The sequence below is a fragment of the Arvicanthis niloticus genome, chromosome 20 (genome assembly GCF_011762505.2).
Source record: "Arvicanthis niloticus isolate mArvNil1 chromosome 20, mArvNil1.pat.X, whole genome shotgun sequence".
Lineage (NCBI taxonomy): Eukaryota > Metazoa > Chordata > Mammalia > Rodentia > Muridae > Arvicanthis > Arvicanthis niloticus.
The window spans coordinates 34,245,081-34,272,836 of NC_047677.1; the positions used below are offsets into that span (position 1 = coordinate 34,245,081).

Sequence of the window (27,756 nt, forward strand, 5' to 3'; positions counted from 1 at the left end):
CTGAAAAGTTCAGCAAATGGGACGAGTTGTACCTTTAGGAGGGGATGTGGGATGCTCCATCCCTCTCCTCCAAGCCAAGCACGTGTAAGTAACTGCAGATGTCACTGTTTCCTTGGCTGTTTCCCTGGGGTCAGGTGATGCTAAAATCCTGTGATGCTAAAGGGGTCAACAATAACTACAGCCTAAGCTGAGCAGCCCCAGATATCTGAGCTCCTGCCCAGTGCCCTCCATATCCTATCCAGCCTTGTTGTGGTGGTGACCCTGCGAAGTAAGCTCATTTCACAGTTGAGGAAGCAGCTACAGGAAGGGCCAAGGTCAAGCAGCTGCAACAGAGCTGAGCAGAGTTTTCCTTCCTGGTCTGGCAAACTGCAAAGCCACACACCCCCTCATTCGTGGCTCACAATGTGGCTAGATGGCAGGCTCACTGGCCACTTCCTCTTGGTCTCATATGTCTCACACTGTCTGTGTGGACAATGAAAAGCAGCATTCTCCAGTCTCTCCAGCTGGGATGCCCCAGAGCTTCATGTAGTCTCCTTACCCGAGGCAGATAATCCGTGCATCCCGAAGCAGCCAATTGTGAACACATTGAAAGCTTTAAATGTGTGTGTGTGTGTGTGTGTGTGTGTGTGTGTGTTTGATGTGCATAAATGTGTATGTACATATATATATGTGTGTGTGTATGTGTGTTGTGCATAAATGTCTACATCTGAATATGTATATGTGTGTATGGTATACATAAATGTGTATGGACATATATGTGTATATGGTGTGCATAAATGTGTACATGTATATGTGTATGTATGGTAGGCATAAATGTATATTTGTATATGTATGTGTGTGGTGTGCATAAATGCGTATGTGTGTATGTGCACCTGTGTGTGCAGGTGCATATGCACCTGTGTGTGCACCTGTGTATACAGGTGCATATGCACCTGTGTGTGCATACTGGGCATTTGCACATGGAGGCCTGAGAGTGGTGTCCATCATTTTCAACTGACTCTTTGAGGCAGGGTCTCTCTGTCGGATCCAAAGTTTACCAACACAGCTAATCTCCCTAGCCAATTAATTTACTCTAGGGATCCCGGGTCTCTGCTTTCTGAGTGCTGGGATTATCATCAAGCGACCACACCCATGTGGCATCTACATGGGTTCAGGGTATCAGTACTCCATCCTCCATGCTTTTATGCCAAACATTATAGCCACTGAGCCATCTTTCCAGCTCCTGAGAAGTGGTAATTCTGGATAACTGGGGAGGGGGCCATTTTTTTCCTCCAAAACAGTTAACTGAGCAATTTAGAACCACCATAACTGCCCCCCTCACCGGCAGTTCTATGTATTATTTACAGCCTAATTGGGTTCATTTATGGCATGCTGCACTTTTATACAGATTTCTCTCAGGCTCTGTTTGCCCCTACAAGGAGTACAGTGTATATTTTAAATGATAACATTAATCAGAGCAGCGGTTTCTGGGTGTCTGTTTAGATAAGATGGATTGGGTTTCTTGTTAAAAGTCCATGAAATCAGATATGGCTTGGATACACTCAGTTTCCAGTGCCTATTGGAGGCTCTTTAAAATATTCAAGACTCTGTTAGCCCAGTGTTTGTGTCTTTGGCCAAGCTTATAGCCAATAACAAGAGAAATGGAAGAAACAGTGGGCGAATCTGTGGAAGAGTCTTTTGAGTTTGCCTGTTCTGTCCAGGAACATTCTGGGTGATTTCAGCATGGCAAACAGCCTGTTATACCACAGATATGTCAGGAGAAGGTTGGCTGAGGTCAGGACAAGACAAAATGAATGAGTACCTTGGGCTGGAAATATAAATTGTCTTAGGGACAGAGCCACCCTTAGCTTGCCTTTTTCTCTCTCCTGCCTCAAGTTCTCTGTGGTTCTGCTACTGATCTGGCCTTTGTTTAAAATGTTGATGCCTTATGGACCGTGGGTTTATTTAATTTAAAAAAAAAAAAAGTATCACTCATCTGGGTTGCTGAGTATTTTGGTTCTTCCCTGAGTTTTGTACCCAAACACAGGTACTGTGCTCTTCTCCAGTCCCTAGCCCTGACAGCAGGGTTTATAAACAGACACCAGATGGTAAAGAGGAAGTTATACAGAACATCACCCAGAGCATCCTTCTCTCATGGTTGTACCAAGGGGTCTATTAACTTATTCCTGTAACGCAAGGAACTGAACTCTACTGTGGCCTTAGAACAAGACCCCAGGTCTGTGAACCCAGACCTCAGTGTGGTGCTTCTTATAAAATTCTGAAGTGAGATAAACCAGCCAGTGCTGGCCAGTTCTTGGGTGGTCATGAAGCAGGTGACCCTCGGCTATAGGTAGGTCATCATTCTCCGAGAGAACTGTGACCTCGTTCTTTCTCAAGCCTCACAGAAGGGAAAGACGAGAATGAGAACTTCTGGCGAGTAGGCACAGAGTAGCAAGGCGCAGATGCTGTGTGACTCCATAGAAGTCTACAAGCTATGAGCTGGTCGCCTAGAGAGGATAGATTGGTTCTATCTTTCGCTGCTGAGACGAACAAGCAGACAAGGGCAGCTGGAGGAAGGGAGAGGTTTCCTTTGGCTCACGTGGTCCAACAAGGGATGCAGCCCACCTAGTGAACCATGGAAGCATCAGGTGGATGCTAACATTGTGTCTGCGGTCAGGAAGCTGAGAGCAAACAGGAAATTGGGCCCGGCTACAGATCATCAAGCCCCACCCCCAGTGACCCACTTCCTTTACCTAAAGCTCCACCCCCAGTGTCCCACTTCCTCCACCTTAAGTCTGACTCTCCAGTGACACACTTCCACAGGCAGATGTTCCCTCTTCTTCCAAAGTAACCTCACCCGCTGGGGACCCATTGATCGAACAAGTGAGCCTAGGAGACTCGGGTCCACATCCAAACCACAAGAAGCCGAGTAGATTACCAAGCTACACAAACTCAGGTGTAATTGAGGGGTTACCTTAAAGCACGGCCACAGCTTCAAGGGGAATAGAGGTGTCAGAACCGACCAAAATAAAATAAGACAGATGAATATTGAAAGGTTAACATATTTCAACTTTATCTCCATAGAGTTTAAGATGGGGTGGGGGATGGGGGTGGAAGGGAGACCTTAAGCCCTGGGAGCTGATAAAGAAAATGGGATTTACAGACCCTCCAATTTAAGGATAGGGACCACCTTCCTCCTGTCACACAGAACCATGCTGGTCCTCTTCTCCCAGACTGAGAGCTCCCAGCCCAGAGGCTCGATGCCCGGTCACAGGGACCATGCTTACCCTGTGTTCATGTTCCTCTCTTCCCTAAGGTTTGTCTCTCTGGGTACCCATGACAGTGAGATAGCAAACACTCAGTTCCGTGAGAGGTTTCCATCTCTTCTGTCTTCTATATAGCCGTCTGCTCACGACGTGGAACACGTAGCAGAAACCTAGGGTGTGTGTGAGAGAGAAGTGAGAACCCGGGTGTGGAGCTGAGGAATAGGGTGCACCATTTGTTTGTTTTTCCATTCTGGGTCTCATCTTCTCTTTAAAGCTTCATCTTGCTCTAGACAAACAAACCATGTCACCAGAACTTGCCTGTCCTTGCTGTTTGAATTAGCTATTATCACGGTCCTCATGAATATTCTTGAAAAGGGGATTTACTTGTATCAATATGGCTGACTTTCCAACTAAAGGCCACTTCTTTTTTGAGTGTCAGTTCCCTGAGTTTTGTTAGAATAATTTCTACAACAGTTGTCATAGTCCAAATGAGCAGAGATGATTGTCGAGTGGCCAGGAAGGCTGTCACCTGGTAGCTTGGCCAGTAAAGTAGCTAGAGCCAAGAGACACCCCACAAGTGTCACAGTCAGGATGCTGAGTGGATGGGCAGAGAGAAAGGTGGTCACCTTCTTTGAACTTTTTTTTTTTCCTTTACTAACTGCAAGCTTTACAAAGAGGTTCAAATTTGTAACACTAACTTTTCTTTTTTTGTTGTTTTTTGTTGTTGTTGTTGTTGTTTTTCTGAGACAGGGTTTCTCTGTGTAGCCCTGGCTGTCCTGGAACTCACTCTGTAGACCAGGCTGGCCATGAACTCAGAAATCTGCCTGCCTCTGCCTCCCAAGTGCTGGGATTAAAGGTGTGTGCCACCACCGCCTGGCACTAACTTCTCAAAATGGAGTAAGCGGAATTAAAAAAACAAAAACCCACCAATTTTGGGTTGTTCTGTTTTGGGGTTTTCTAATGAGGAAATAGATTCCAAGCCACAGTGTTTTTTTTTTCTTTCGTAGCTGGGTCAAAGGCAGGAAACTGTTGAATAACTCTGGTCAGTCATTCTAGAAACTACAGTCTTTCAGAAATGACAGACCATAGGACACAGCTGTGACCCAAAAGGGAACATCATCCCTCCCTTACCGACTCCCACCCACAAGTATTTTTCTGGGTGGATTTTAAAGACGTTTCCATTATTTGTCTAGTTGGTCCTGTCTGCTACACAAAACATTCTCAGATATTCTTCTTGGAAAGTTGAATAACCTACCAGCAACTCTTAATACCACTCACACATTCCTAAAGTGAGCCAGGAACTGTGCTACAGCCTTCCCTTCAAACCTCTGTCCCAGCCCAGAAAACTGCACCAAAGACACATTTCTAGGCTGCAGGAAGAGAAATAAAACAGAGAAAATAGTGAAGTGTCTCTTAAATCTACCCCTCTGGCTTCAGACTCATTTACTTGATATGTACGTGTCTGTGTGTGTATCTGTGTCTGTGTATGTTTGTGTGTGCCTGACTATGGGTGTGTGTATATTTTGTGTATTTGTCTGGCTATCTGTGGGGGTGTGTGTGTCTATGTCTTTGTGTCCATGTATATTTGTGTGTGCCTGTCTATAGTGTATGTGTTTTGTCTGTCTGTCTGTCTATCTGTCTATCTGTGGTATATGTGTGTATCTATCTCTCTGTGCATCTGTGTATATTTGTGTGTGCCTGTCTGTGTGTGTTGTATGTCTGTCTATAAGGTATGTGTGTGTGTGTGTGTGTGTGTGTGTGTGTTTAAAAGCAAGACAGACTATCAGTGGTGTATGTGTGTGTCTATGTCTCTGTGTGTCCTTGTGTATGCTTGTCTGTGATATGTGTGTGTTTTGCATGTCTGTCTGTCTATGGGGTGTGTGTGTCTGTGTCTGTGTCTATGTCTGTGTGTCTTTGTATATTTGTATGTGCCTGTCTGTGGGGTGTACGTTTGCTTTGTGTGTCTGTCTGTCTGTGATATGTGTGTCTGTGTGTGTATCTGTGTATACTTATGTGTGCCTGTCTATGGTGTGTGTGTGGTTTTGTGTCTATATGTATGTCTGTGGTATATATATGTGTGTCTGTGTTTGTGTGTATATGTGTATGTGCCTGTCTGTGTGTGTTGTATGTCTGTGTCTGTGGTGTATATGTGTTTGTTTGTGTGTGTGTGTGTGTGTGTGTGTGTGTGTGTTTAAAAGCAAGATGGTCTTTGTAATTGAGGGCATCTCTGAGCCTTAATCTAGTTGTAATCTCCTAGAATTAACCCAAAAAGCAACCTGTTCCCTTCCTTTACATTTCTTTGGCTTCTGGAGAGAATCTCACTCCTAGAAGAGAATCCTGCAGCCATTGTTCCTCCCAAGGAGTTAGGAAGGCAGCCAATGGATTTTTAATGACAAATTCAAGTAATTTTTAAGAAAGCATATTAACTGGCTAACCTCTGTTCATGTCCCCAAGACATCCCGTGGCGGGCTTCCAGGAACAATAGTCTGAAGAATGGTAAGGACTCACATTCTGCCCGACTTCATTTAGCCTAGTTTCGTTTCTTTTAGACTGGAAGTCTGCAGACATCTGTGTACCCGTAGTGTTGTGTTTTCGGGTACCTCACAGGCCTTTGAAAACCAATGGTGGTATTTGTAAAACCCAATCTTGTGAACACTGTGGGGGTAATCCTGAAAATGGGCTAGCTCCTGGTACTGTGGACAATTAGCGGTTATAACATTATAACAGTGCTGTGGTAAGCTTGCTGAGTAAAAGCCCGACATTTTTTTGTGCCACCTGGTCCCATCCTGGACCTGACCATTCAAGCCCTGTCAGCACAACCTTCTACAGATTGTCCCCCATACTATCAACACTGTGCTCTCCTCCCAATGCCAAGTGAGGATGTCACCACCGATCTTGGGTTCTGCTCTTCTCCAGTCCCCCTGCTCTCTGCTTGAACTTTCCCTTCCTGACCCCTGACCCTTGGCCACTTCATCACCAGTTTAATCAGAGACCATCCTAACACCGACATCAGCTCATTCAACTAGAAATTATAGCATGGCATTCCACTCAGAAACTCCACTCGGGAGCCCAGCAGCTCGGCAAAAGCCAAAGCCACCCACCCACCCCTGAGAGTCTTCCCACCTCAGCCTCTCTGTGGTTCTGCTTCCTCTCTGTCTTCTTCCTCCCCACTGTACACTAGCAATGTGCCTCTTCCCTCAGGGAAGCATCTGAGGCATGCCTGTTTTGGGGCCTCGTCTTTGCACTAGCTGTGGCTTTGAAGTCTTCTGTCCCCACAGCGACATATCTGGCCCCTCCCTTTCTTCAGTTATTACTGGACCATGAACGCCAGAGAGGCCCTCCTCAGAGGTCTCACCTTCAGCAGCTCTGCCCATCCCTACCCACGCCCCGCCGCCCCCTTTCTTTGTTCCGTGTTCTAATTGGCCCTTTACCTATCATCCAATTCTCTGTTTCTAGCTGTATCTATCCTTCCCTGGGCAGGCATGATGAAAGATAGACAGCCAGGACAGTTGTTCCCAGTGTCTCCAAGACAGCCTGGTATGCAGTGGGCTGTCACTGCTATGTAGATGACTGCCCATGGAGACAGGATGAGGCATGGAGCTAGCCCCGTGGACCTCACAGACTCAAGAGGATTGCTGAGAAGTCTGGACAGAAAATCTCTCTTTCCCATCATGCTCAGAAACAGTGTCTGGTTGACAGTTTCACTTCCTAAGAGTCCTGGCCATTAATCAAAGAGACCTTCCACCCGGCACTGCCAGGCACGGAGGATTTCCTGGACCCGCTACTGACCTTACAGCTTCTCCAGGTTTTAGCTTTGAGGAAAAGTAACGAGGACCAGAGAGCAAAAACTGTTGGGAGTTGGGAGACGCCAATCGCTTTGGCTTCCCTCCCACTGCCATTCAAGGAAGATGAGGTGGGGTTATTGTTGTATTTGTTTGTTTGTTTGTCAGCCAGGCGTTAAGTGAGGCTTTTGAGACCATTTGTTGCCATAGGCTGATGGGCTTTCACTCAACTTCACTCTCATTCTGCGTCTGATTATGACTACATGAAGTATAAGATCTCTCTGTAGAACAAGTCTGGGTGGTAGGGGACGGGGCAGGCGGGGGGTGGGGTGGGGGGGGGGAAGGTCTGATCAATAGTAGCTGCTGCAGAACTCCTAAACAGAACTACTCTTACTGACAGAAAGTAACTTAACAGAGGAAGAGTCTGTTTGGGCTCACAGTTTGAAGACACAGTCCGCCACAGCAGCTTTGCGGCTCAAGCTGTGATGACAAGAATGTCCACAGTCAGGTGACAGAGAGAATTGGATGCTGGTGCTCAACTTGGTTTCTCGGGTTTATCTAGTTTGAGGCCCCAGCCCCCCATCTGTATTAGGGTGGGTATCCTACCCCCATCCCCCAGTTAAACTCAGAGATCTGCCCTTCTAAATCCTCATTAGTGAGCAAGATTAACCATGATAATAGCGACCACTTTGGTTGGTATGGCCATTAACTGCTGTACCATTTGCACTCGGGTGGAGGAACCGGCCGTCTCTACTGTTGTCTGCAGCCCCTGGTAACCCCGTGGGCTGTGGACGCTGCTTGCCCACTCTTAAGAGCATGCCTTGTTTTAGCCAGATTTCTGTTGGGTGGAGGGAGCCAGATTTAACACTGTCACTTCCTGGTAAAAACTGCATTTACAAATCTTGGAAGAAGTAGTCACGCATGCTAATTGCTCCCAAATCTGGATATATTTCAGGATGTTTTGACAGTTTCCCCCACATAACATCTGTACTTAAAGAAGCCTCACTGCTCTTGGTAAAGTATTGGCTTGATTTCTCCGCTCACATCCGGGGTCCTGCATGGTTCAGCCCTGCTCTCCCCAGAACTCCTAACCAGGCGCTCCCCCACCCCCCAACAGGCCTGTCCATCCTCCATAAGTTCAAGCTTCCCCAGCCATCCATCTCCAGCCCGGTCGTGTGCACCATCTCTGACAACTCCCTCCACATCTCATATACCCAGGCTGCTCCCCCTACTAAAACCCAGAGCCACATGCTCCAGCCCTCCACCACGTTCCCTGCGCTGTTTTCAATGTGTCTGTTTGCATAACACTGTCAGAGTATAATGCATGAGAGCTGTATGGTCAATGTGAATGGGTTGCAAACGTTTCTGGAAAGAACCTACCTCAGTTATCAGCAGGGAACTGGGAGCTCGAAGGCCCAAAAGTGGAGGTCAGGATTTCCTTGCTTGAGTCTTGGCTAGAGGCAGACTACTGTACACTGGAAAGAAAGCCTGTTTGCCTATGACTATGACCCCCTAACTGGGTAAAGATCACGTCACATCTAGGAGGGGGTTGCCTCCTAGAAAACTTAAGTAGGTAGAGGCAATGGTAGGTGATACTGAACACAGAATAAGTGTTCAGTATATGGACAATTAAAAGATGGCGGTCCAATACAGAACTTAGGAAAATATTACATGGGGCTTCTTCTAAATCCCTAAATTCCTGTTAGTCTTGCAGAAGATCCATCCTGAGCTGAGCACACTAGGAAGAAGAGCATATGGCCGCCCTACTCCCTACTGGAGAGCAGGTGGAATATGTTGGTGTTTGCCTTGCCGGTCAAATTGGTCTGACGAGAGGTTTTTAGATAAGAGATGATTGCGGGGGAGTTTTCTTTCACTTAACCGGATAAGAAAACCCAGGCCCACAGCCCCCTTGGTGTGATGGGTCCAGCAGAGATGGGGGACCCTCTGTGATAGGAAAGGACTTAAAAATTGTATCCCTTAAACTGCCTTTAAGCTTCCGATAGCTTCTCTAGTTTGTTCCCACTACTTTTCTGTACTTATAAAAACAGCTTTTGAGACCGATGGTAAGTCTGGCTCCAGACAAGGTATGTGGAAAGGATAGCTTTTCTCAGATTTCTTTAATTCTTCACCAAAGGTTAGCCCAGGTTTTGCATGCACACTTTACCCGGGCATTTCTAGCAATCCTTCACGTGCTAGCTTTGGCCAGTGTTTCCGCCAAAAGAGAACTGGAAAAAAAAAAAAAAAAAGTTCTGGGGTTTGTTCAACATACAAAGAAAAACAGAGACAACCAAGGTTGACCTCAGCCCCTACAGTCTTGGGTGAGTTAGTCCTTCTCCCATTCCTGTCTCTATTTTCTGAGGCTAGACACACCCAATTGCTCTAACATTGACTTTAGACCAATTTTGAGTGAAAACAATCAAAATATTACTTTGTGGACATTATTTGAAGTGCCAGTGCCCAAGAGAAATATACTGATATTTCTTCCTTCGGAACAAGAAATTGGTTTGTTTTTTTTTTTCCCTTAAACACACACACACAAACACACACACACACACACATTCAATGTGCCAATGAACAGAAGGATGTATTCTTGGCCCGTGTGTGTGTGTGTGTGTGTGTGTGTGTGTGTGTGTGTGTGTGTTTCTGGCTTTGTTTACTAAGCCCATTTCTCCCAATCATAATTTTTAAAATAAAGATCAATACAATACACATTCGAAATCTCCCCCTGCAGCTTCTCACTGTTCAAATTTGGGGGTTTAAAGCTCAATACACCCAGGGCTTTGTCTATGAATTCCTGGGTTTTCAACCCCCAGGTAAGCTGGAGGCTTCCATTTAAAGCCTACCATTCTTTCTACAACTAAAATAGACCCTGAGGTCATTTCCAGACAACCCACCCTGCCAAGTCTGCGCACGAGTCCTCCTCACACCCTCCGCAATTATTTTTAAACCCACTCTCCAAACTGAAACAAAACAAAACAGTACCAGAGCCACGGAGGCAGAACTTCTAGAAGCTGTCTTCTCTCCTCTTTATCTTCCTTCCAAATAGGGGAGGCATTTAAAAATACGGGCTTATGTCAGACACTGTGTATCCCCCATGCAAGAATGCATATCTCTAAACTCCCTGGAATCCTGCCCAAAACTGGAGATATTCTTAGCTGGCCATCTCCTGCCTTCTTCAACTAGGTTAAAAAAAAAAAAGTGAGGGGGGAGGGGAGGAGCTGAGAGTCTAGAAAGAATCAACGGCATTCTCAATAATAGTGACTCGCTTTTAGTGGGTACTTAGACCACCACAGAGGATGTTGACATATTGCCAGTTAGGAGAGGGTTTTGGGGAAGAGGCGTCAGAGGCATCTCTGTCCACGGCCCCAGCTCTCTGACCATTGATTCTCAGCCTCTGTTGGAAATTTGTCCGTCAGGTGGCAAGACCTTCCAAGAGAATTCTGCTGAGAGCACACAATGGGCTTCTCCCATGTTTGTATTTAGATCAACTTGGGTTAAACAAAAGCAAGTTAAGCTTTAAACAGTTAAAGCTTAATCTTACTCTTAACTGACTTCAGTGTGAAATAATGGGACTGGATTTCTTGTAGCAGCTAAGGCAAGAAGACAGGGGAAAAAAACAAAAACAACTTTATCCTAAGATACATATAAAAATTTTGATTCACTGGGTCATTTTAACATCAATGAGAGTATTGTTCCCTACTCAAGTTACTCTTAAATTTTGAAACAATGTATCTTCAGAACACTGGATCTTTCCCCAGTTGCCCCACAGATTTCAAACATTTAGATGCTGAAGCGACATGGTAAGACACTGGTACCTTTGGACCTTCATTGTGTCACTGCATTGTGCTGCTATCAGAAGATTCCATCTGTCTGCTACCATCACACCCCCACCCCAGGTCCTGCCTGGGCTTGACTGTTGGGTCATCTGGATAGTAGCTCCTATGTGTTTCATGGCATGAGCGATCTCACGGTTACCTTGGCAACCAAGCCAGCTCAGATTCCAAAACCTCACTCACTTTGCTACCTCATAAAATGAGATGGTAGAGTTGACGTTTAGTTACATGTCTGTCACAGAAATGAAGTTCGAAGACTGATTCCCCTCACAGCCTCACGCCCTAACATGGAAACTGATAGCAACAATTAGAATAAATACACAACAGATACTACACAATCACACACACACACACACAAAGGGGCCCTCAATTTCAACAGTGGATGCATTTGATTAATTCTTTGTCAGAGAGGCTGAACCACACATGTTATTCCCAGCATGCCCAAAGTCTGTGTTGGCTTTATTTTATGATTGGAACAAAGCTTATAGCAAGACTTCATTATTTACCCAGTGTAAACACAGAGGTGAATAACAGAAAGCTAAGACTGTTTTTAAAAATAAAAGTAATATTCAAAACATCCTCCATGTTACTGGATACTGTTATTTATGTTGATTGGAAGTAAGACAGCACAGAATATCCTAGTAGTTAAATCAGAATGTCAAAGACAAGCTACCTCTCCTTTTCATTTATATATTTTTGCATATTTCTACACATATCGGCATCCAGAAAGCTCTGATATTATCCTTACTCAATTAAAATACTTGAGATTATCCTAATTACACAGCAATAAAATAATCTTTGTTAAGTCCTGGCTTTTCCTTTGTAATTCAAAAACATCTTAAACTTGGGACTTTTCCATTTGCTATGTCTGGTGCAATGCCCACCCCCTCCCCTGCCCCCCTCTGACCCCCTCCCCTGTCCTCCTCCCCTCCCCTCCTCCCCTGATTCCCTCCTGTCCCCTCCTCCCCTGCCCCCCCTCCCCAGAGTGCAGGCAAATACATGGAAAGACTCAACTTGAAAATTACACTTAATGAAAGTACCCCGCGGGGCTCTGCATCAGAAATGATTATTTTTAGAGATTTTATGGCTGCCTGCATATATTTGTTTGCCCCCATTGATATGTAGGAAGAAGAGCTCTTTAATGATTTAAGATTTTTTTTCTTTAATTCATATACTTGATTCTTCCCATTACATAAACAACAAAGGCAATAAATGAACATCTCATAAACCCGTGAGTCTATTGATAAGGAAAGCTCAACTCCCTGAAAATAACCTTTCCTGTTCTCGAGTCTCCTGCTTGGCTGTTCTTTGAGAGAGAGAGAGAGAGAGAGAGAGAGAGAGAGAGGAAAAAAATCATCACTCAGCACATTTTAACGTGGGGGGGGGGGTTATTATCCCTGCCTGACACCTATTATCAAGAACCATATTCGAACAGCCTGTCTTGACAGTTCTTTGACTTCTAGACCGGTAAGTTATACGGTCAAAATAGAAGCTCCTGTCTTCGATTTTAAGAAGCCTTTTCTTTATTCTTTTTCCCACGTACCAGTTGTGGATCACCTGTAACATGGGAGGGATCTGCTTCCAGTATTGTCTGACCTATCGGCCCTCAATTTATTTTGTTTTCTTACTTTACATGTAGTTGAAAAAGAAAAATCCAGATTTCTGCCAAGTCAGGTTTTGTCTGTTTGAAAGCAGATAAGAAAGGGGTTGTGCTTTGTATCTGTGTGCGTGAGCAAGAAGGGCTGACATCCTTCTTTGTATTTGCTGGCACCCCGCGGCAAATACCACTGATCTCCTCACCAGCTGTTTGCTTTCTCTCATTGGGTCGGGTCATCTTAACCTTTTGTGTTTTATTAAGTGGGTGAAAGGTAGTCTTTATCGTTTCCTCTCATCTTGCAACTATTTCTCGAGAGCAGAAATAGTTCCGGCATGTTGGGAATTCCAGGACCGAACTACTCTAGGTGACCATCTCTTGGAGGGGGGAAAAGACACTTCACGGGGAGGTGGGGAGGGGGGAACCTGAGCGCATCCACATTCCACAGTGAGATGTGAAAAAAGAGCCGCGTGGTCCATGTTGGGGCTGCAATGTTGGGGGCTTAGCAGGCTGTCTGCATGACTCATAGATGGGTTTAATATCCAGCCCTGGTTTCAAATATTATTTTCACTGTGACATGACGTCATTGAATAAGCGGGAGAAGGGGGGAGGGACCGTGAGGGCTACAGAGACACGTGTGAGCCTCTTCTGCCGTTGCCTTTCAGGTCCGATGTTGTGGTTCTCTGCTTTAGCATCGCGAATCCCAACTCCCTAAATCATGTGAAAACCATGTGGTATCAAGAAATCAAGCACTTTTGCCCTCGAACGCCTGTGGTTCTGGTTGGCTGCCAGTTAGACCTCCGCTATGCCGACCTGGAGGCAGTCAACCGGGCCAGACGCCCCTTAGCAAGGTAAGCTGAGGACCCCGCCTTTGGCTGGCACCTGGGTGAGGAAACAGAGCTTGCAGACACCTCAGATTTTCAGTGGCCACCAAGGCTATGCCTGTGAGCCATAGGCTTTAGCAAACTCATCCATTCGTTCTGAAGCGACTGATAATCAGAACCTTTTTATGAGACTGCATTGGGTCGTGCTGATAATCTCACGATCCAGTCCAGTCTCATAAAACGACGGTTAGCCAGTGCTTGGGAGGAATTCCAAGGTACGAAATGGGGTGTAAGGTACTGCTTTGGATAAAGCACTGTATTTGAATAAAGTCCTATACAAAATGTTAGCCACCCAAAATGGCCTCCTTCTTGCAACTGTGCCTACTTAGAATAAACTAAAGTTCAGAATAATCAGCCCCACCCAGTTTGGGCCAATATCGCACCCTAACAAAACTGAGTTTTCATTCTCACAACCATGCCTAGATTGGTTTTGGTATTGCTAGTATGTTTCTGATTCCTAATATTTTGTGCAGTACCAGAGAGGGAAGCTAAGGCCTTCCACATTCTAGGGAGATACTCTTAACACTGAGAAACATTTCCAGTCTTCTCTTCACTCTTTATTTCAAGCTGCAGTGATGGAGAAAGTATCCCTACTAAATTTCTTAGGCTGGCCCATAGCTTACTCTGTAGAGTAGATCAGGTTTGAACTTGTGATTCTCCTGCCTCAGCCTCCTGAGTAGCTGGGGCTACAAGTCCATAGCCCTAGGTCTCTACCAGCATCCAGTTTTGTCTAAAAATCAGGTAGAGCAGAGCATGATGAGGCTCACCTCTGGTCCCAACATTTTTGAAGCAGAGGCAGGTGGATCTCCATGAGTTTGAAGCCAGCCTGGTCTACTAGCAAGTTCAAGGTCACCTGGGTCTGCACAGTGAAACCCTGCCCCCAAAAGGAGCAAAACATGTAAAAAACCATATGCAGTTGTATTTGGGAAAAAAAAAAAGGAAGGAAGGAAGGGAGAAAGGAAAAGAAAACATGAATTGTTAATGCTTCTAGTCCTTATATTACCAAATTGTCAGACTTTAAAAAAAAAAAAAAAAAAAGTAGGGCTGCAGAGATGGCTCAGCGGTTAAGAGCACTGACTACTTTTCTAGAGGTCCTGAGTTCAATTTCCAATAACTGCATGGTGGCTCACAACCATCTGTAATGGGATCAGATGCCCTCTTTTGGTGTGTCAGAAGATAGGTACAGTGTACTCAGTTAAATAAATCTTTATAAAAAAGAAAAAAGTAGATTTCTTTTACTATGTGCACACTGCAGATATCAATTTTGGGAAAAAAATAAGAATTTTTAAAAACTTATGCTCAAGGGCTGGAAAGATGGCTCAGTGGTTAAGAACACTGGCTGTTCTTCCAGAGGTCCTGAGTTCAATTCCCAGCACCCACATGGTGGGTGACTCAAAACCCTCTGTAACTGTAGTCCCATGGAATCTGATGCCCCCTTCTGAAGTGTACATTCAGACAACACACCCATATTTTATAAAGTACATAAAATCAATAAAACTTTAAAAACCTATGCTCTCAGAGGTTACTCTTGGGTAAAACCATTATGTCTGCTTCGTACCCATATCCTCTGCTGAAGAGAAAAATTCTCACAGAATCCTGATAGCAATGCGTTGCTTCAGTATTAACCTAGTTGGCATATCACAAAAACCTCTGGGTCCCACTTTGTATGCTATCGAAACAATGGCATACGAGACAGTCTTAGACCATTTCTGATGCTTTCCAGTACATTCTGGATAAAATTCGTGAGAACAGGTTACATTCGGTCAGCATAACCCCTCTGTTCAAACATTCACGGACTAAGAATGGAATGTCCAGAGTCACCCGGGTGTGGGGGTGATTGAAGAGAGGACAGTAGAGCTATCCAAACAGCCAACAGGACAGTCCCTTATATAGAACAGCTTAGAGATTCCATGAAGCAAGGTATTAGCCGTAAGCTTGGGGGTTAATGAATTAGCATATTTCAAGCCAGCCCCAAGGACAAAGATCAACCAAGGCCCACAGAAAGAGCCTTAAGGTTGGACCTTCTTCCCTGAGTCTTTCCACCCTTGTCAGCACCCTGGGGTGTGCCCTCCCTCCCTCCTTTCCTCCTTCCCTCCTTTCTTTCCCTCAGTCCAGGTCTTCAAAATCCAAATTCCATCCAGTCTTGTCATTGTTCCCTTGGGCCAGAGCCTGGGAAGCATATGACTTTTGGCATCAAAGGCAAAGTGTTTAAAAGGTCAGTTTCCAAGAGCATTTGTCAGAATAGGAGGGTTGTGTTTCTTGAAGAATTGTAGCAAATCCCATCCTGTCTGCTCTGGAATCTCTCCCTGCTGTTATCATGAGCCCAGCACTGTGCTGCTTATATTGGCCTTCCTGGGTTTGATTAAATTGTAAATGAGTTTTGCTTGCCAGACCAAAAGGGTGAGGGCTTTGTTCCACTGGCTTTGTGGAAACAGGAGAAATTGACACAGAGTTACAGGCTAAGCCTTCCCCCATGTTATTTTAATACTTTCCTTGCAGAGAAGGAACTCCGAGCTCTAAGAGCTCTAAGGGCAGCTCCTGAGGCGAGGCCAGCTAGGTACCAGTCCAAAGAAAAGGCTGATAGTGGAGGATAGAAAGAGAGGGGAGGAAATACAGGAAAGGATTCATGAATCCAAGAGAGAGACTTTAGAAGCCACTGGACATGGATCGCTGAACCAAGAGTTGGGAAGCTTGGATATTAACCACTTCGTAGAAGTTTCTAGTAGCTTGTCAATGTGCTTGAGGCGATGGAGCTTCTTGCCTGTTTCTTCTCACTGCAGAATGAAATAGCACTTCATAGAACCCCCAGATAGTAGAAGTGGGTACATTCTGAAGTTATTAAAAAAAAAAAAAAAAAAGAAAAGAAAAAAGAAACGTGATGATAAAGACTGACACATTAGTGATAACTTTTCTTTTCTTCTTTCGAGACAGGGTTTCTCTATGTAGCCCTGGCTATCCTGGAACTCACTCTGTAGACCAGGCTGGCCTCAGACTCAAAGATCTGCCTGCCTCTGCCTCCAGAATGCTGGGGTTAAAGGTGTGTGGCACTACCGGGCTTGGTAGTCATAAGTTTCATCAAGCACTTCCTGTCTACCAAGAACAATGCTAAGAGTATTTACTATCCTGTTTGAGCCTCTTCTTTAAGGTATCCAGGGTTGTCATACCTGTTTGAAAAACGGAAAATCGAGTTTTAAAGAGGTCAGACTGCTTGCTCAATACCACATAGGTAACAAAGCCAACACTTTTGTTACCACCATGACTAACAGCATATGTTTTACTATGGCCACAAGTCCCTTATCTTGGAGTGACCGTTGATTATGTATTTTCAAGAGCCTTACAGGATTTTAAACACAAAAATGTAAGACGTGCATAGGATTTTAATTGTATAATCCTATTGGGAATTTAGACACTCTCTCCCTCCCCACCCCACCCCACCCCCCCACTTCAAAGAAAACTGTGTGTATTTACTTAATTTTCCTTTTTTAGGCCCATAAAGAAAGGTGACATTTTGCCCCCAGAAAAAGGCCGCGAGGTGGCGAAGGAACTCGGCATCCCGTACTATGAGACCAGCGTGTTTGACCAGTTTGGCATCAAGGACGTGTTCGACAATGCCATCCGTGCGGCCCTCATCTCCCGCCGGCACCTGCAGTTCTGGAAATCCCACTTGAAAAAAGTCCAGAAGCCTCTGCTTCAGGCGCCCTTCCTACCTCCGAAAGCTCCTCCCCCGGTCATCAAGGTCCCTGAGTGTCCGTCTACCGGGACGAGCGATGCAGCCTGTTTACTGGACAACCCCCTGTCCGCCGACGTCCTCTTCATTCTCCACAACCAGGAGCACATCTTTGCGCACCGCATTTACCTCGCTACCTCTTCTTCCAAATTCTACGACCTTTTTTTAATGGAGTGTGAAGAATCCCCGGGTTGGGGCGGAGGAGCTGGTGAGGAGGTGCCATGCAGGGATTTTCAGGGGAGGACGCAGAGTCTTGGACCAGCTGAGGAAGGGAAGGAGGGCCCCCTGAGGACCCCTCAGGCTGACCCAGGAGCATCTTCAGGCCAGGACCTGCTGGAGAATCTGGCTTTGCAGACCGATGCCTCGGGTTCTGAGGCACACGACTTATCCAGCTGGAGCAAAGGGTTTGTCAGCATGCACAGGGAGTTGCAGGTCAACCCCATTTCCAAGCGGGTGGGCCCAGTGACCGTGGTCAGGCTGGACCCGTCCATGCAGTCGGGCCCTTTTCGGACCCTGCTGAGATTTCTCTACTCTGGGCAGCTGGACGAAAAGGAGAAAGACCTGCTGGGGCTGGCTCAGATGGCCGAGGTCCTGGAGATGTTTGATCTGAGGATGATGGTAGAGAATATTATGAACAAGGAGGCCTTTATGAACCAGGAGATCACGAAAGCCTTTCACGTCAGGAAAGCCAATCGGATCAAAGAATGTCTCAGCAAGGGCACCTTCTCAGGTGAGCAAGGCCCCAGGGAGCCATGGAAGCCTTTGAGGGCTGGGGTCGGGGTAGGGGTCCCGGACATGAGATAGTCGGGATTTAACCTTTACCTTTCCTAGCTGCTTTCAGACCTGAGAGATGGTCTTTCCACCTTGCAGAGGTTGAGAAACAAGGACCTGAGGGGTCAGGTCACTAAGTCAGTTAAGTGGCAAGAGTGATGACAAGATGCCAAACCTTGTCACTACAGAATCCTAGTTCCTGAGTTCATGTCAGCAGTCACAGGGTAGAGCAGGCCTCCTGGAGAGATGCCCCAGGGGACCTGGTCTGTTTTCTGCCCTTGCACTCCTGGGCCCTGGTCTTTCTTCTTCCATCTTGGATAACTTACCTCACTCATAGGCTTCAGCGTCCTCCCCCACACAAGCACTCTGGAGACTACCTCCAATCTGATGTACATCCTTCTGCCTGATACATTTACACTACTTTTATTCTAAAATCTTTATCTCGGTATTGGTGGGGCAAGAGAGGGGTAGAGAGAAGCAGACTCCACAGTAAAAAAAAAAAAAAAAGAAAGAAAGAAAAGAAAGAAAGAAAGCTGCCTTCCTGAGCTCCTGTTTGTCTTCCATAATCCCTGCCATGGAATTCCACAAGAACAGATATTGAGTCACCCTGTTCATCTCAAAGCAAGGAGCAACATTTACTACAAACATTGGTTGCCATGGTGTGGAAGTAGCCCCAGAATGTTACTGAAAAGAATGTGTTTGCGAATAGGTACTATATTAACTGGTAGACAGCCATTAAAGCTGACTGACGCCTCTCTAACTTGCCCAGACAAGGCCAGGCAAGAGTGGGACAGGGGCGCGGCTGGAGCGGGGTGGGGGTGGAGCGGGGGTGGGGCGGGGCGGGGCGGGGGCATTTGGGATGGGGATTTTCCTAGGACTCATGTATGGAAGAGAGGCCCCTGTCATGTCACTCGGGGTAATTTAGACATCTGAACAAGATAATGGGTGGCATTGGAACGTTGTTCTATTTTCTTAACTACAATAAATCACGGCACACGTCCTTAAAGTGTTGTTGTTAGACATTTCATGATAAACTGGAAGTGAAGGGACCCATAACCTTCAGTTATGAAGAGATCTAGAGTTAGAGAGAGACAGAGAGACAGAGAGAGACAGAGTGGCAGAGAGACAGCTATATACCTAGGACACACATGGCCAACCAGTAATAAGAATAGATGAACAAGCCTTGTTTGTGCTGAACATCCATCCCTAGCCTGAAAATCCAAGACCCAAAACGCTCAAACTCCAACTTTTTGAGTGTCAGCGTGTGGTAAGCTTCACGCCTGTCCTGACAGGACATAAAGAGAAACCATTTATTTCAAATACCAGGCACAGGGATACAGACACAATAGTGGATGTTGATAAAAAGGACTATCTTACAACTGTAGAGTAAGTTAAACAATGAATTGTGTCTAGCGTTGACTGAAATTATTTGCAAGATGTGTATACAGGGCACCTCTGAAACGTACCTGGATTTCCCATTTAAACTTGTCTTCTGGCCCCAGGGTTGTCATTATGTGTGTGTTACATGTGTCAAAAGCTGTAGGAACGCAAAATGGAAAATACGAAAAGATAATCTCCTTTCTGCTACTTCCTGGCTCTGAGAATTTGTGTTGTGATCCTGGGTACAATTTCTCAATGTATGCTCCTTGGTGTGGGAGCCGGATGTGGCAAAAATATGGAGCGAGTGTGAGAGATACCGGCGGCTTATGGATATGCCCAGAGCAGAAGGCTAAGCTGGCTCACAGTCTTGTCCCCTTGATCCTTGGCAGATGTGACATTTACCTTGGATGACGGAGCCATCAGTGCCCACAAGCCGCTGCTGATCTGTAGCTGTGAGTGGATGGCCGCCATGTTCGGGGGCTCCTTTGTAGAAAGCACCAACAGTGAGGTACGTACGTTTGGAAAGCCTAGAATGTTTTAAGTAGCCAGATGGCTACCCTTTACCGGTTTCCATGAAGTAGTTCCTTGGGCTGTTCTTTAGTGTGAGACTTGCTGTGTAGACACTTGCTGTGTCTGCAGTCATGAGGAATAGTAGGTTATCGGTCACTCGTGTGAAAGCATAAAAATATATCATTCACACCTTCCACTAATAAAGAGTCTTGACCAGCCATGCTTTCTAACGAACAGTAACAGGCAGGATTCTGTCAAAAGCAAGTATATGAGCCTGTCTTCTAGAAGTCTGTGCAAGTAAAAAGATCCTTAGTCGATGGAGGACCAGCACCATCCTTAGGCAGGAGACCTTCCCCAACCCAGTCTTTCTTTCCAGCCTCTGCAACCTGGTAAATGTGCCTACGGGTCCCAGAGGTTCCAGCTGTGAGCCACAGCTGTTAGAAGCCAAACCCTGATTTTTCCACCTTGCTGGTGGGCTAGGAGAGGGCGTGTGTGTGTGTGTGTGTGTGTGTGTGTGTGTGTGTGTGTGTGTGTGTGTGTGTGTGTAAGGAAACGGGACTTGAGTGAGTGTTCACTGCTCTGGACACCCTTTTCAAACTGCACAGGTCCAGCAGAAGCAGATCGGTCCTACCCTCAAAAAAAGAAAAAAAGACCGTTTTAGAATGTCTCAGGGAATCTCTTAAAAACACTGTTTTTATCTTTCCACAAACAACTGCTGAAAAAGAAATTTCCATTCAGGCGTTTCTAACAAAGTATAGGTGGGTCGAGGAGTTCTGTTGAGTTTTGCCGTATTCCTTAACATCTTTCCCCTCCCCCCCCCAAAAAAAAATGACACGGGGGACACCCCATCAAGTTTATTGTCCTTAGGGGCCTGGGCTGCTTATTTCAGCATCTCTTCCAACTTTCAAAGGAAATACTGAAAACAAAGGCTAACTTTTCAAAAGGGGTGCTCCCAGGGGAACACGGAGGGGGGAGCTCGGAGGCCTCCCGTGGTGCCCCAGGAGCCTGCATTTGAGTCTCCAAGTAGGAAAACAGAATCCTAGAGTCACAAGCCAGGAATGGCTGAGGCTGAGAAGGTCACTGGGCCACCCTCCTCCTTCCAGAACAAACCCAGCTGCTGCTTAATCAGACCCCAGAAAGCAGCCCAGCGGCTTCTTCTGGCATCCTTAGGAAATCAGGCAATCTCTTGATGTGCTAAGTCCCCCTCCTGTGTGCTCAAAGGTATGAAAGGCTTCTCAATTTCGTGGAAGCTACCCAGAAAAGGGCCCTGTGGCCCAAAACAATTCTTCACCCCTAAGCTGGATTGCCTAGAATAAATGCCTTCTGAGTCTCCCTTGGTAAAGCACTCAGTCAGACCCAGATCAGAGGTGTGTAAGAGCCTATGTTGATAAAGCAATTGCTGAGTATCTAGTCCATGCTAGCCATCATAGTCTTGGTCGGCACTGATGCTGTCTGAGGTCTAGCCCCCTTACAGGAAAGATTAGGGTCTAACCTGGGGTGACTGGCATTTTCTGGTGTGGGTCCCTTATCCTTCTAGCCCCTCCGCACCAGCTTATGGTGTTGTTATGTTCAGTGGAACCTGATGATCAAGGTCAAGACCCCAGTCACAGAGCAACAGTGTCAGCCGCTGACCCAAGGGGAGGGACGCTAATCCCCTTTATCCCTTCACAGAAGGGACTCTAATCGCTCCAGATTAACATGTGCAGTGGAGGTGACCAAAGCAAAACCTAGCAGCACACGTGTGAGCTGAGCACACACATGCCTTACGTGGTGAGTGACCCAAGGCAGGAAAAGCGGTCACCTGTCCAGCAGGGTTCTCAAGGGACTCAGTCCTTGCTCTCCCCCTCTGAGGTCGGAAGCTAAAACTAACATGGGCAGAGATTACAGCCCCTGGCGGGGAGAAAGAAAACCACAACCCCATGTCACCAAAATTCCATGATCCCTAACAACACCATCTGCCACTGACATTTCCACCTTACCACCCCTGTCTCTTTTCACTGTTTCCTAAGAGAGACCATAAGAGGTGTTCTTGAACTTTTATCTCAGTGTGACTGTGACCTGGTGCCAGCGGCCAGCCTTCTCTAAACCTTCTTCATCTATTAGGCAAGAAGAGTAAGAGAGTGTCCTCCCAAGAGCAGGCTGAGCATGGAAGTGTGCATGCCATGCCTGCAGCATAGGCAGTGGCCAGCAAGTGCTGTCACTTCGCACCCGTTAAGTTCTCTCACTGGGAGTAAGGGTGCTCCTCCTGAAACAGTTCTGGAGAAGCCGCCAGCCCATCTTCTCATCTAAGACAAGGAGGCCTTGGTGGTTACAGAGAGAACAGAGCCTCGCGTATGAAATGCTCACTTAGTCTTCCAGGAAGGATTTAGCTCGATCCTCATCACTGCACATTAACCTTTGTAAGTCATCTTCTTAAAAGTTCCTTCTATTTTTCTAAGATTTATTTTTACTTTTTTTTTGTATACGGCTGTTTTACCTGCACGGATGTCTAGGTACCATGTGTATGCAGTACCCAAGGAGGTCAGAAGAGGGCGTCAGATCCCCTAGAAATGGAGTTACAGACGCATGCCAGCCATCATGTGGGTGCTGGGAATCTAACTCTGGTCCTCCGTATGAGCAGCCAGTGCTCTTGATTGTGGAGCCATCTTCTCAGCCTTTCTAGGTCATCATTCAAGTCTGTTTTGGGGAACTTGACTTAGCCCCTGAAAGTCAACCCATTTCTTTTATTTCAGGGTACAGAGAGGAACTTTATACCCATGTACATAGAAGAGAGGACAGCAAGCCATGAATGGCTCTATACCTTTTGTCGCTTAATATAGAAGAAGACATTTCTATTTTACCATTTTTGCCTTTTTTTTTTCCTTTCTTACTTTTTTTTTCTTTCCCCACGAGATGTGGGAGGAGGTGGGCGAGCGGGATTCAAACACAGAGAGAGAGCGCAGAGGTACCCGTGCCCTCTGCAGGCGGACACCTTACAGGCTGCGGGCCACCAAGGTTCGCTTTCTTCCTTACTTTTAATATAGCAGTAAGCCTCATTTCTTCCCACCGAGGTGCCTGGCAAGCCATCAGTTTCAAATGCATGCCGGGTTACAGTAAGCAGTGGGCTAGCTCTGGAATCCTTACTCATTCTGTGTGAGAATGCCTGTAATGACAGCCCTAATGGTCGGAGCTAATCTTTACAGTGTAAATGTTAAACCAGCTAAAGAGGAACACCAGGCCTTGATGAGGGTGCAGTTCTCTCATGGTTTGTTCATGCCCTTTTTTTTCTGGCGTTGCCTTGAGTAGGTGGGGCGTGGACAGCTATGTTCCATCTCTTGTGGCTCTGTACAGGTTGTTTTCCAGGGTATGAGCAGGTCCTCTCTATTGTTGCACCGGCTAATTATAAGTCTGGAGATCACAGAAACAGGATTTGTTTTGTTTTGTTTTGTTTAATGAAAAGCAATCAGCAACGAGGTAGAAACGCACGTTAGGAAAGGGTTTCGGTGTTTCTCCTTCCTCGGTGACTCCTAAGGGTCCCTAAGATGACCTGCCAAAATGAGTCATTACTTCAAAGGTGTTGACGTCACATCATCGAAAGGGAAGCATCTGGTCACTGGAGATTACACACATCAGAACAGTTCTGAGGACGCAGGGGACAAGGGCAGTGCTCACTGGGCTCTCATCCCCCTGTTCCCAGAAACAACTCCTTTCTACTTAGGAAATGCCTGTATTTCTAGTGGCCTTTTTGTATGAAAGTGCTCTTAGCAAACACAGCTAAGGCAGTCTTAGAGATTACAAAGCCCAACCTCAGTGAAGAAGTATTGTTAGCATGGGTAAGGGCCACACGGTACTTACCCATGTGCCCACAGACTATGTCTTGGCATACCTCTGGACCAGCCCATCCACTCTTCCCCTGTCCCCTCAAAGACATACTACACACCTCCATTTCTGAAAGAGCAGTCCTCTACCCCACCATCAATAGCTGAGACAGCGGATGCTCACTTCCCGACATATGCAATTACAGCTCTTAGATTTTTGTAAAACTTGGATGCTTTCACTATGAATGGGTTAAATTTGAAAGTTCTGCACCTTAGCATTCAAGTACCTAAAAGAATCCCCAGGAACCCAAATACTGTTCTAGAGATGAACTCTCACCATGTGTTCACACTGTCGATCCGTTATCGGTACAGTATGAATGCATATACCTTTTTGAATATATGTGTGTGAGAGCAAACACACAAGTGTGCCCAATGTTAGATGCACAGTGATAGAACTTATTGCTGGTGTGACAGCTGAAGGGAATGAGGGGCGATACAATGTCTGCAGGTGACAGGTGAACCAGTATGTGTTGTTACAGTCTGTCCTAGAAACTGAAGGGACAGGAGAGGTGGATCTGTCGGCAGCAAATGGCAATCTTAGCTCAGTGCTAGTCTAAGATTATAATCCCAGCTTTGACTCCTTACATCCTGTCATCACAGGGGTCAGTCCAGGGACTTGAAATGACAGTCAGTGGTGATGACCCAGGGGCTTATTCAGGGAACTATTGTTTTCAATGCCTGAGTCTGAGAACAGGGGATTAACCCACCTAATATTTCTAAGAGCTCATTCCGAGTCTTCCCCGTGACATGTTGCAGAAATAACTCTACCTGGAAGTATATTCCTCCTTGGACGTGTCCAGTGACTGACCGCCCAGGAAAATAACATCAACAGTGGCAATAGCTTTGTTCTGCAAAGCTCACCCATGAGCTCACATAGAATGTGAAAGACATGCAGGCATGTGCACACGGGCTCGTCCTCAGCAGCCTCTCCTTACATGAGTTTGTATAGAAAGTGACTAAGCCTATGGCACAAATATAATCATGAATATAGAGAAATGTAACCACACATTATACATGCATACATACATACATACATAATATAGACATATATACATGCATACATATATATATACATGTATGCATACATGTATACATACATGAATACATACATATATACATGTATGCATCCATGCATAATACAGGTATACGTGCATACATACATGCATACATAATACATATATATATTTTTGAGGGGGGTATATTTTATATGCTTTACTGCCACCATTAAGAAGTCTATAATGGTTCATTCTTTCAAATTAGAAAACTAGCTCCTGAAGCTATTTGTGAAATCAGAGGCTTTCTTGCCCTGCAACCCAAAGTGTTGCCCAAAGGAAACCCCTAGTCTACACAGCCTTTCAGCCCATGAGCTTTAGAAATGTATTCCTTGGGCTTAAGTCCCAGTCCCCATTGACTTAACCCTCCAACCTTGGATGTGAAACTCGGCCTCCTTGACTGCTATGTCCTTGTCTGTAAAATAGAAAAATTAATAGTCTCTTCTTCCTGGGACAGATGGAAGGATCAAATTAGACGGGGTGTGTGGAAAGCTGTACGCAGAAGCTTCTATTAAAGTAACACTCCAGTCAGAAGAACAAGGACACCATTCTATACCTTGTCTGTGTCTGCCTTGTGGAGTGTCTTGGTTAGGGTTTTATTGCTGTGAAGAGACAACACAACTATGACCAAGGCAATTCTTTATAAAGGAAAACATTTCATTGGGGCTGGCTTACACTTCAGAGGTTCAGTCCATTATCATCATGGTGGGAAGCATGGCAGTGTCCAAGCAGACTTGGTACCGGCAAAAGAACCGGGAGTTCTACAACTGTATCCTCAGGCAAGAGGAAGAGAGAGTGATACTGGGCCTGGCTTGAGCTTTTGAATCTCAAAACGCACTCACAGTGACACACTTCCTCCAAGAAGGCCACACCTCCTAATAGTGCCACTCTTTATGGGCCTATGGCGGTCACTTTCATTCAAACTACCACGTGGAGTTAGGGAAGAACTGAAATAGACTTTATATTCCTACTGATCTGTGTCCCTGCATCTTCCATCTAGGGTTGAGGCCTCAGGTCATTCCTAGAAAGTGTAACGTGTTGAATAACAATAGCTCTAGACACACAGGACACAGGCTTCTGCAAGGGATCAGGCTCCGCACACAACAAAAACAGTGTCTCCAGATGTACCACAGAAGAGTCCTTTGGCTACACTGGGTCTGCTGAGACCCAATGATACATCTGTAGTTCTGGGACCATGTAGGAGAAAGTACTGAGAAAGTACTGAGTATAGACATAGTGCTGGGAGATGCTGATGGGTCATCAGAATGCAGCCTGTTACCATGGCAGCTGGTGTGGTCATTCTGCCAGTTTGGCCACCCGAGAGCAGGACTCTTGTCATGTTTGCTGCCGCGAGCAGCAACTCATATCTGTCACATTGCCAGAAGATCTCTCTTTCTCTCTCTACAACGGAGTGTCCTCAGGCTCTTGCCAGGAAGGGCCAATAATGTAATAACACATTTACGACCCGTTTGTCTGATTTATACGCCCAGATAGTCATTTTTAAAAAAACTTCCGCACTGGGCTCTGACAGGTAGCAACACTCTTTGTCACCTACAAATCAAACTGTTCATGTTTACAGCCATAAATACCGACAGCAGGTGCTCTAGGCATAGCCTCAGAGCTGTGCACCTGTAGTTGCCGGGTACTGGGTCACATGGTTGGGATGTTTCTAAGCCTCCTAGCCTGAAGTTGTACAGCCCCCACGTCCCGGTCGAGCCCCCAGTTCCCCAAGTCCCAATTCCCGCAGCAGCACTGAGCCTTCTGTACACTGTTGCAGGTTCACCTCCCAAACATAAACAAGATGTCGATGCAGGCGGTGTTGGAATACCTCTACACCAAGCAGTTGTCGCCCAACTTGGACCTGGACCCTCTGGAGTTAATTGCTTTGGCAAACAGATTTTGCCTGACACACTTGGTTGCACTCGTAGGTAAGGCCGGTGACTTTTTGTGTCCGATAGCCACACTGATTAAAATGACACCTAAACAAAACTTAAGATTTCCGAGGGTCAGACTCTGATTTGCATCTCTCCAAACAGAATAGGCATGCATGCAGGGGCTATTCTGTCAAAGCCAGCCCCTTCCCTTCTGTCAGCCTAAACTGGATGCAACAAGTATTTTCTATGCTCCTCTGTGATAGGCCCTGCTAGGCAATGAAAACATCAATGCCCAGTGACGGGGACCTGGCTCAATAACAAGTGCTGTGCTCAGGGGTAACCTCTGAGGGAGGAACATCTGTATCATGGAAGAGAATAGAAGATCAGGACCAGCTCCCCCAGGCTCCCCTTCTGACCCTTTTGCTTCCTGGCTATGTGATTTGTCCCTTGTGTGACTTGAGCTCTATATCTCAGCCCCTACCCCCTCCCTCCTTCCCTCCCTTCCTCCCTCCTTTCCCTTCCCCTCCCTTCTTCACTCCCTTCCTCCCTCCTTTCCCTTCCCCTCCCTCCTTCCCTCCCTTCCTCCTTTTCCTTCCCCTTCCTCCTTCCCTCCCTTCCTCCCTCCTTTCCCTTCCCTCCCTCCTTCCCTCTCTTCTCTCTCTCTCTCTCTCTCTCTCTCTCTCTCTCTCTCTCTCTCTCATAAAAATGTGTACATTAGCTGCCCCCAAGCCATGAGGTTGACTGTCGTAAATATAGGAAGTTGTTCTCTGAACACTGAGTGGCACACAATAATCATCACTTATTTGGTTTTGAGATGTTTTCTTTCTCTTTAAACTATTTTTGAAAATGTTCTGACATTGTCAAGTTCATTTCAAGTGGTGGGGGGCTGAAGGGGGGGAATCTGACTTAACCTCAGACGTCTTTTCTGTAACTTGTAGATTGGTTCAGTTGGTAAGAAGGAGCAGGTCTGGGTGGAATATATATGCATTTAAATCCCTCATTTTAAAACGTTCAGCCTTCTGCTTCCTTCCCCAGAGGTGTCAGTTAGCAGTCTGGGTGCTAATCCCTGTACTTGCTTGATTCATCCTTTTGGAGAAAGTAGAGGCGCACTGTCAGAGTTACTGGCCTTCCTCCGGCACTGGGATGTCTGTGCACATCGCGCTTTCTGTAAAGACTGACTGAATAGCTGAGCCGATAAAACAAGTAGAGAACAAGCCATCCTATTCAAGGATCCTATTCATATATAT

At 46.0% G+C, this 27,756-nt stretch overlaps 1 protein-coding gene across 4 annotated transcripts in view; it reads left to right on the forward strand.

Moving 5' to 3' along the window:
• Rhobtb1 (Rho related BTB domain containing 1) overlaps positions 1-27,756 on the forward strand; it is a 125,269-nt gene that overhangs the window by 87,564 nt on the left and 9,949 nt on the right. For all 4 annotated transcript variants that reach the window (XM_076916935.1, XM_076916934.1, XM_076916936.1 and 1 more), the window contains 4 exons: positions 13,120-13,305; positions 16,825-17,795; positions 19,606-19,724; positions 26,413-26,563. In XM_076916935.1, coding sequence (XP_076773050.1) covers positions 13,120-13,305; positions 16,825-17,795; positions 19,606-19,724; positions 26,413-26,563 — 1,427 coding nt within the window. The remainder of the gene's footprint in view (positions 1-13,119; positions 13,306-16,824; positions 17,796-19,605; positions 19,725-26,412; positions 26,564-27,756) is intronic.